The 10,774-nt window shown below is 35.4% G+C and overlaps 1 protein-coding gene across 1 annotated transcript; it reads left to right on the forward strand.

Annotated features, from left to right (window-relative positions):
- The first annotated feature begins 993 nt into the window (after positions 1 to 993).
- On the forward strand, positions 994 to 3,668 carry LOC125205073 (putative late blight resistance protein homolog R1C-3). Its single transcript, XM_048103884.1, has 2 exons — positions 994 to 2,715; positions 2,958 to 3,668. Exons 1-2 carry the CDS (start codon positions 994 to 996, stop codon positions 3,666 to 3,668), a joined length of 2,433 nt encoding a protein of 810 aa, XP_047959841.1.
- The last annotated feature ends 7,106 nt before the right edge of the window (positions 3,669 to 10,774 follow it).

A 10,774-nucleotide genomic window follows, 5' to 3' on the forward strand; every position in this document is an offset into this window, starting at 1 on the left:
AACCGAATCTTAACCTTATTTTTTCAGTTTTCGGTTAACCGAACACCAAAAAAATAAGATTCGGTTCTCGGTTAACCAAGAACCGAGAACCGTTTTCCCATGCCTATCCTTCTATATATGCACTCAAAAGTCAACTACATCAATCGTCATCATACAAACACTTAATTTAATTAAATTCATCGTAGTGGTGATAATTTACGAGCGTCGTGTTTACACGTTGTGGTATAAGTTGAATTAACTCCATACCTAATGCATCAAACAGTCTGTATCCAATTAAACTTCGTCATTATTCTCATAAACTAGTTTCGTCATTTTCTTAATAGTGGTTGCACTAATATTTTAAAAAGGCGCATAGGAAAGTCATGTATAATGACTTGTTCATCTCTATCTGCTATAAAATGTTGCATCAATTGTGGAATCAAATACCAGATTGGTTAATTGCCTTCTTAAAGAGTGGTTCTCTTCTTTCATCTTTGAACATCAAATTGTTAGTCTTCTTTCAGCTTTGATGATCAAATTGTTTTGCCTTCTTTCAGCTTTGATATCTCTCTTCATTCAGCTTTGAGCATCAAATTGTTTGTCTTGTTTCAACCCTGAGTACAAATTGGTTGTTTTTTTCATCTTTGAATATCATATTGGGTTGCCTTCTTTCATACTCCCTCCGTTCCATAGTAATAGGAGCGTTTTTCCATTTCCGTCTGTTCCATAGTAATAGAGTCATTTCCTTTTTTAGTAAAAGTCAACACATTTTTCCACACCTACTTTACTCTCTCTTACTTTTTTCTCTCTTCATCTCTCTACCTTTTTCATTTTCCACTTTATTCTCTCTTTACTTAACTCACCTAACACAATTTTTCTTAATCTCCGTGCCGAAAAGTTTTGCCTCCATTACTATGGAACGGAGGGAGTATTTGAGTACCAACTTAGTTTCCTTTGTTCATCTCTGAATATTTCATATTGGTTGTTTCTTCCTTCATCAAAGAGTTAATAAGCATGGCAGCTTATGGAGCTCTGGTTTCTCTTATGAATATCATAGAAACACTTGAAAAACACCCTTCCCCTCCCATTTCTATCCACAAACAACAAGTTGAATCCCTCACTCAAATTGTTACCTTCTTCCAAGAGTTTCTTGATGCTTATATTTCACCAGTTGTTGCTGATGGCCATGAAGCTGATCCATTGGAGCGCCGCATTGCTGATGCGGTCTATGCAGCTGAGGATGTTTTCGAATCCCACATTGTGGATCAAATTCACAGGCAATCCAAAAAAATCAGACGATTCAGACGACATGGAAAATCAACAATTAAAGAGGAGTTCTATCACAATCTACAACAAGTGATAGCTGAAATGAATCTGGTCCAAGAAGAGGTGAAGAAGATTGCAGTCAAAGCTCAGCTGCAACAAAAGCCCATTGCTGCGCTGGCGTCTTCTTCCACTGTGAGGGAAAACATGATGGTGGGCTTTGAAGAAGTGTATGCTGAAGTTTTGGATAAGCTCACCAGAGATCATCATCGCAACTGCCAAATGATCATCTCCATCACGGGGATGGGCGGAATTGGTAAGACCACTCTCGCTAGACATCTATTTGAGAATGCACTTGTTAAAGAGCATTTTGATATTCGTGCTTGGACTACAATTTCTCAAACTTACAATGTTAGAGAAATACTCAAAGAAGTTCTTCTCCAAGCAAGTGGGGATTCGAGTGATCTTAGTGAGGCCAATATAGGACTTACATTATACCGGTATTTAAGTGGTAGGAAGTATCTCATAATAATGGATGATATGTGGAGTATAGAGGTATGGTACAGGATCAAAAGATACTTTCCTAATTTCCAAAATAAGAGTCGAATAATCATGACAACTAGGCTGTCAAACTTGTGTTCTGAGTTGGATGAGTCATATGGAGTCAGTATGGAATTTCTAGATGAGGCTAATAGTTGGGATTTTTTTTCTAAGACTGTGTTTGGGAATGAAAGTTGTCCTCTTGAGTTGGAGAATATTGGAAAGAATATTGTAGCAAATTGTAAAGGGCTTCCTTTATCAATTGCTACAATAGGAGGTCTTTTGGCAAAATCTGAGTGCAAAAGAGTATATTGGGAGAATATAGAGCAAAATTTAAGTTCAATTGTTAGTAACAGTAACGATGATTTTTTCCTGAAAATATTAAGGATGAGTTATATCTACTTACCAAACTATTTAAAGCCATGTTTTTTGTATATGGGTGTTTTTGAAGAAGATAGTGAGATTTGTGTGTCAACGCTCCTGAATCTATGGGTTTCTGAAGGACTTTTAAAACCAATGAGTGGGAAATGTTTGGACACAATTGCACAAGAGTACTTCAAGGAGTTGGTTGATAGAAATCTCATTTTAGTTGATAAGTTAGGGTCTAATGGAAATGTTAAGTACTGTAAACTTCGTTATTTGGTGAGAGATTTGTGCTTGAAAGAAGTTGAAAAAGAAAGGTTTTATCGTGTCATAAGAAATAATCCTCCAGCCAATATTAGTGAACGCCGGGTTGTTTTTCCTTTCGACAAAAAGGTGCCTTCACATATAGTCTTGGGGTCTTTCTCACATGTTCGTTCCATAATATTTAATGACTACGAAGGTGAAATTCAAATGCTTCAAAATTTTAGATTGTTGAGGACACTTAAAGCATATGATCATTATCTTGGTGCTTCGTGTGGTGCTAATTTCCTAGATATTGCTTTTGAATTGGTGAACTTGCGGTACCTTTCAATTGGAGTTCATGATAAGTCCACATTCCTTAGTTCAATTCATTTGCTTTGGAATTTGCGCACATTGATTATTTTTCATTTGGGTGATCTTATGGCACCAATTGAAATTTGGAAATTGCATCAACTTCGACATCTAGTATTTGATAATCCAGATAACGGATTGATTCTCCCAAATCCTCCTAGTAGCGAGAATGACATTGTTATTATGGAGAATCTTCGTAGCTCAAAGGAGTGAAGAATTTGTTTTTGAATGAGCATGTGGTTAAAAGAATTCCGAATGTCAAGAAGTTGTATCTGAAGTATGATGAGAAACAAATTGGGGGTGAAAATAGTCTGAGCTATCTTCAGTGTTTGAGTAAACTGGAAAGCTTCTTCTGCGAAGATGAAGATTGTCATGAGTATTTGCATAAGATTAGGTTTCCAAACTCCCTCAAGAGGTTGTTTATTCATGCCTCACGTCTCGAGCTGGAAGGCATAATGTCAAAAATTGGTTCATTACCCCTTCTTGAGAAGTTAGCAGTGCATGGGGGTTTCTTCAAAACGCGCAAGTGGGAAACATTTGAAGGCCAGTTCCCAAGCCTCAAGTTCATGCGAATGTCTGATTGTGATGATCTAGAAGATTGGATTGTGTTTGGCAACTCCAACTTTCCACTTCTCAAGGAGCTACATCTTTGCTATATGAGTGGACTGAAGGAGATCCCATTGCAAATTGCAGATATATCAACGCTGGAGTATATACATGTGGAACATTGCAGTGAATCAGCGGTAGTGTCTGCTAAAAAGATCGAAGAAGAACGAGAGAAATTATTCGGAGACCAAAAGTTTTTGGTGCGGGTTGTAGTTGTGCGTATAGGAGAAGCGCTGAAGAGCTTGGAAAGTGCCAACTTTGAAGTTGAAACTATAAGTCCGCCTGGAATTGGAATTGGAATTTGAAGAAGTTGAAGATGTTGGGCCTCACTTAGCAGGGGTTTTATTTGTAATCTTATATGTACTCCATAAAAGTTTGAGCTTTTGTTGCTTCATTAATGTAAGCTCTTTCTATTTTTCCTTTTATTCTCTTCCTGTTGTTAGTAATAGTGTTATCTTATGGAAAGTGCATACATAATTGCATAAATATACACAAAAAATTGTAATCGGCATTACATTAAATTTAAAAATGCAATAATACAATCACAATATAAAAGTAGAATAACATAACTTCCAACTTAAAATTAATAATACAATCACATGGATGTAATCAATTGTTAATTAATTATCAATCCCAAATTGTGACCAATTTTCAATCATTAGATTATAAGATCTTGTGGTTAATATAATGTCAAGGGTAATATATTTTAAATTTAAATAATTATTAATTAAATTAAAAGGGTATTAATGTCAAATCATATATGTAGTAATTATAACTAACTACTTTCTCTCTCCTCAAAATCATCTCAAATCTTTATATTTACGTAATTCTCTCAATTTAAATTATTTTTTCGCAAAAAATATATCAAACTAAAGATAATTTAATAAGGATTCCAACGAGATCTCAATTGCATATGTTCCGACGATGTTCGGGTGATGAAATTTGATAAATTATATTTCAATTTTCGTACATGTTGATAAAGCAGCTTTTATCAACAAATGCAACAAAAAATCTCAATATATTGTAGGCAAAATCTCAATATTATGCATGTCCAATCTCAATAAAAATGTGTTGATATTTTCTTGTCCTTGTGTTGATATTCTAATATCATATTGTTGATATTTGTAATACACAATGTTGATATAAAAAAACACTCACGAAAATTATCATATGATAACATAATGACGATATTACCCTTTTGTTGATATTTTGTCTACTATTTATTGAGATTTGTGAGCTTTAATCTCATCCACTCATTTTAAAATCCAATGGTGGAGATTAGTCTTGATTTTGGATTAGGGTGCTATAAGCATTAGAATATGACCCAACTCTAGTAAGGTTAATTTCCGAATTTGTAATCATTTTTTTTTTTAATTTATGAATGCTGGAATTTGAATAAAAACATAAAATACCAAAAGTCAACGTCTAAAAAAAAGGGTTAAGTAAGAGAATGAATAAACTACTAGTAAATTTAGAGTGTTGAATTTTACTAAGAAAAAGATAATGATTCAGTCCAACAAAAAAAAAAAATACTCCATCGCCAATAGTCATTACAAATTTACAACCACATGATCCATCTCCAAAACGATGAACCTCTTGCTATCTCGTGCAACAACAAACTCAGCCCATTGATCGCCAAGGGTTTTTGAGGAATATCGTAGGATCCGTGTATCAATGCTTGAGAAGCTATGGATTTCTGAAGGATTTTTAAAACTAAGGAGTGGGAAATGTTTGGAAAGAATCGCGCAAGAGTACTTTAGGGAGTTGGTTGATAGAAATCTCATTTTAGTTGATGAGTTGGGGTCGATTGGAAATGTAAAGTACTGTTAGATTCATGATTTGTTGAGATATATGTGCTTGACGGAAGTTAAAAGGGAAGGGTTTTATTCTATCATAAGCGATGATCCTCCGACCAATTGTAGCAAACGTCGGGTTGTTATTCCAATAAAAACTCCAGGGTTGTTAATAAGTGAAGTCTTGGGATCTTTGTCACATGCTCGTTCTATAATATGTGTGACAAGAAGGGAGAAGTTCGACTGCCTCATCTTCGATTGTTGAGGACATTCAAAGCATATCATCACTCTATAGCTCTTTGGAAATGTGGTGCTTTCTTCCTTGATAATGTCTTTGAATTCGTGAACTCAAGGTACCTTGTTGTGACGGTTCGTAAGAAGTTACTGATATGGAGTTGGAAGACATAATGCCAAAAATCGGTTCGTTGCTTCTTCTTGAGAAGTTTGATTAAAAGATGGTCGCTTCAAAACAGGCAAGTGGGAAACAATTGAAGGTCAATTCCCAAGGCTCAAGTTTCTACAACTAGAGCATCTTGGTCTAAAAGATTGGATTGTGTCGCATAATTCTCATTTTCCAATCCTCCAGAAGCTTCATCTTCATTACTTACATCAACTGAATGAGATCCCATCAGAAATTGGAGAAATACCAACAGTCACATCAATTGAATTGGAACGTTGTAGTGAATCAGTGGTGGAGTCAGCTAAAAAGATAGTAGAGGAACAAGATGATTTATATGGAAACCAACTAGACCTTCGTTTTCGAGTCAAAGTTTGGAAGAATGATGAAGCATTGAAGAGCTTGGCAAGTGCCAACTTTGAAGTTGAATTGTGCTAGATTATTAAACTTTGTCATTATTTTCCAATTGAAGGAGGAGACAAGAATCACTCATCAAAATAAAGAACTAATGAGCGTTTGTTACTTCATTACTATAAGCTCCTTTCTCTTTTTTAGCAATATTCTGCTTAAATATATTGAACCATCAACTGTTCAACTATTACTGTATTACTTTTCTTTGGCCGGCAATTATTTATATAGCAAATACTCTATGTAAAATGATCAAAGAATCTTAAATACCGCCCTTTTAACCTATAAATCAAGAAAAAAAAAAAAAAAAACCTATAAATCAAGATATACAATTTTCCAATTGTTTGAAGATAAATTCACGATAGCAAAATACTACCTAACCTACACTTGAATAACAATTGCGAGTTAGCCTCTTCATTGAAAAGTTCAAGTAAACACTCAAAAATCTTACCAGCCTATTAACTTATAAATCAAGATATAATCTTATAATTCACCTATTGTTTGAAGATTAATTCACGATAGCAACCTAGCCCACACTTGAATAACAATTGCGCGTTTGCGTCATCATTGAAAAGGTCAAGTAAACATCACATCATAAGAAAAATATTCCTTTAGTTCCTAATAGAGGCGTTTTTATTTGGGGACGAAAATGAAGAAACTAGTGTTTTGTTAGTCAAGTGAATTGAAAATAAAGTGGGAGAAAAAAAATAAATAGAGAATAAAGTAGTAAGAGAGATTAAGTAGATTTTCTTTGTCATAAAAGAAAATAACTTAATTATTGTGGGATGACCCAATTACATTATGACAGAAGGAATACAGTACCTATTATTTTAAAACTAAAGTTCAAGTGTATTACCTTTTGGTCATAAATAATGTATTTTGATCTATATTTAAGGTTTTGTTAAAAAGTAACAGTGAACCATATTTTGACCTAACCAATAAGTTAAATATAGACAACATGTATATGTTAGATATTTTAGTGTAATTGGATTAACTTGAATGATCGGTTATTGTTATAATGATACATCATTTAAGTATGGAGGTACGGAGTGCACGCTTATTTGAATTCGTTATAATATTAGGAGCGAAGCTCCTAGATAGATGAACGGGGGTCCAAGGGGCAGCAGCCCCTGGCGGGGGTCCAAGGGGCAGAGAAATTTTTTATTTCCGACAAAGTTACTGTATCGGATATTCATCCGAAAATATAATTTCCGAAAGTCGAAGGACTAAATTGCAATTTTGGAAACCTTTGAAATTCGGTTATTTTCGGTTTCATCTCCCAACAGTTGCAATGCTTCATTGCACTGTTTCATCTTCTTCTTCTACTGATCATTTTCTGGTTCAATATCATCGAAAATACAAACAATATGATCTTCTAATACTCTGAATTTTATCCGATCAAACATTTTTGGTTGAACCCCGAAATTGATTTGATCTGAAAATGATAAACACGACTTTCAGATATCCGATTTTTATTTCTCTGTTTTATATCTCCCTAACAATGTATTGTCTATGACCAAAAAGTAACACACTAAAATGTATAGGACTAAATAGATTTTTTGTGCAAATGTACTAACCAAATTTGGACTTTAAAACACCTTTGCTCATTAATCTTTTACGAAACTATTAAATATGAACAAAAACAAATTGTTTAATAACAAAAGCTAACACATTTCATGTATGGTACGAAAAAGGTTTTTTTGAACAAATGTTAATAACTAATTTTAGACTATATACTACTCTATGTCACACTCAAGATGATCACATTCTTGAGTAACACGGGATTTTAGTAAATGTTGTTAGGTAGAATAAAGTAGAGAGAAAAAAGTACTTAGAATATTTTCATGAGAAGAGAGGAGAGAGGTTATTTCCAAAATTGGAAAATAACCATCTTAATTGGGACAAATAAAAAAGGAAAGATTGTCATCTTGAATGAGAGGAGAGAGTACTAAAGACTATATCAAGTTTTATATAACTTATATAAATAAAGCTACCGCTATTGGCTTAATTAATATATTTCGTACCATACAAAAATATTGACCTTTATTTAATATGGAGAAGCCAAGTCTTTATCTATAAATAAAGATGCAACTCTCAAATTTGAAATCAGAGTGGTTAATTGTCTTATTCCGCCTTTGAATAAAAGATTGGTTATTTTGATCTCTATCTTCTATAAAAAGGTACCATTCTCAATTGTGGAATCATAACAATACGAAAATGGTTAATTGTCTTTCTAAAGACTGTCTTCTTTCATATCTTTCAGCACCAATTTCTGTCTTCTTTCATCTCTGAATATCATATTGGTTATCTTCTTTGATTCAAAGAGTTAATAAGCATGGCAGCTTATGGAGCTCTGGTTTCTCTTATGCATATTGTAATTGCGATGCAGGTTCAAATTCAAATCGGGTGAACGAAAACTAAGAGCAGAAAACACAACGCACAAAGGATTACGTGGTTCGGCTGCAAAAAGCCTACATCCACGGAGAAGATGAGCCCTCTTTATTCACTGACTCTCAAGATGGAATTTACAGAGGAAGATTACAATCAATTCACACTCAAACTATCACAATCTCTCAAGAACTCTCTATTCTCTTGGATGATCTTGAAGAATATGATAATCTCACAAAGAAAGCGTAAAATCGACTCTAACTGATTAACAACCTTAAGGAATTGAATCAGAGATGTATATATACTCTCCATGGCTTACGGTTTCAGCCCCAATTTGATCAAGTGAGCTGATTCTTCTTCAACACCTTAAACCCCTCTTTCTCTTCCTTAATTGCAAACCAGTCCCTCAACTTAGTAAGTTGTTCAATTGCTCCCATCACTTCCAACAAATCTCCACCTTGGGACAAGTGAACAAATCTTGGACCATCTTCTCTTCCTTCTCCATTCTCTTATTTCTGCTTCAAGCCAATCAGCTCCAAGCAATACTTCAACTTGGTGCTAGGAATGACTTTAGTGAGTATATCTGATGCATTATCATCTGTAGACACCTTAGTTACTCTCACAGATCCTTTGTTAACTTCATCTCTGATAAAATGAAGTCTTACATCCACATGTTTACTCCTTTCATGGAAGGTTTGGTGCTTAGTCAAGCAAATCGCACTAGCACTGTCACATTTGATCTCCACTGATTCTTGATTAATTCCAAAATCCCCCAGAATCCCTTTAAGCCAAAATGATTCCTTTACTGCTTCAGCAAGTGCTATATATTCTGCCTCTGTAGTAGAAAGAGCTACCACAGATTGCAAGCAAGATTTCCAACTTACTGCAGCTCCATTCATAGTAAACACATATCCTGACTGTGACTTTCTTGTGTCATAGCTCACTGCATAATCTGAGTCAGAGAATCCTATCAATTGTTCTCCACCTCCACCCTGATTTCTCTTGAACAATATCCCATATTCTGTAGTCCCCTTCAAGTACCTCAAAATCCACTTCAATGCCTGCCAATGTTCAATACCTGATTAGCCATAAATCTGCTCACCACACTTATAGCATGGCTGAGATCTGGTCTTGTGCAAACCATAGTGTACATGATACTCCCAATGATGCTAGCATATGGTATCTTATCCATTTCCCTTCTCTCATCATCAGTAGTGGGGCATTGCTCCTTGCTCAGCTTAAAATGTTGTGCTAATGGCAGTGTTACTGATTTTGAGTCAGCCATCTGGAACCTTTTGAGAACCTTGTTCAAGTAGTCTCCTTGAGTTAACCTCAACTCTCCTTTACTTCTTTCTCTGATAATATCCATGCCAAGGATCCTCTTGGCATTGCCAAGGTCTTTCATCTCAAACCTTTCTTGCAACTGTTTCTTCACTCTTTGAACCTCTGCAATGTTTGGTGCTGCTACAAGCATATCATCAACATAGAGAAGTAAATATGATGAGACCTCATCTGCTTTCTTCCTGATATAGACACAATCATCATACTTGGATTTTACAAATCCTATACTCTGCATATATTCATCAAATTTGAGATACCACTGCCTAGAGCTTTGTTTAAGGCCATACAAACTCTTTTTCAGCTGACAGACCTTTCCCTCATCTCCTCTCTTGATGAAACCCTCAGGCTGCTCCATGTATATGGTTTTAATGAGATCACCGTGTAGGAACGCTGTTTTGACATCCAATTGATGCAATTCCCAGTTTCTCTGCACCACAATGTCAAGTAGGATTCTAATGGAGCTGTGTTTTACAACCGGAGAGAAAACCTCATTATAATCTATCCCCTCTTTCTGTGTGTATCCCTTTGCTACCAAACGAGCCTTAAACCTCACATTGTCATTCTGGAAGGCCTCTATCTTCTTCTTGAATACCCACTTTGATCCAATAGTTTTCTGATTCTTTGGTCTGAGAACCAGAACCCAGGTTTTGTTCTTGTACAAGGAATCTATCTCCTCTTGCATCGCTTTCATCCATCTATCTTTCTCTGGAGTTCTCATTGCATCTTTGAAGGTAGATGGCTCGTGATAGTCAATGCTTTCTGCAACAGACAATGCATAATATACCATGTCATAGTCTGCAAACCTAGCAGGAAGCTTATTCTGTCTTCTTGGTCTGCCCTCTCTCTGTGTTGGAGCTATTGGAGTTGGAACTCTTGAAGATTCTGCTTCATTTCCCTCACTGAAATCTGGTCTCTGACTTTCACTACCAGGTGACTCACTCTCAGCACCTCCAACATGAGGCAACTCCACCTCAACATGAGCAACATCAGACCTTTTGTTCAGAAATGGCATTTCATCCTCCTTGAATATCACATCCCTGCTGATCACTACCTTCCCCTTTCCTGGTTCAGTGCACCATAACCT

This window comes from Salvia hispanica, chromosome 2 (assembly GCF_023119035.1).
Source record: "Salvia hispanica cultivar TCC Black 2014 chromosome 2, UniMelb_Shisp_WGS_1.0, whole genome shotgun sequence".
In the NCBI taxonomy this organism is placed as follows: Eukaryota; Viridiplantae; Streptophyta; class Magnoliopsida; order Lamiales; family Lamiaceae; genus Salvia; species Salvia hispanica.

Bases quoted from the DNA above. Each gene is read 5' to 3' on its own strand.
- LOC125205073 (XM_048103884.1), top strand. From the start codon at position 994: ATGGCAGCTTATGGAGCTCTGGTTTCTCTTATGAATATCATAGAAACA. The intron at 2,716-2,957 runs GTGAACTTGCGG...GAATCTTCGTAG, and splicing joins TAGATATTGCTTTTGAATTG to CTCAAAGGAGTGAAGAATTT.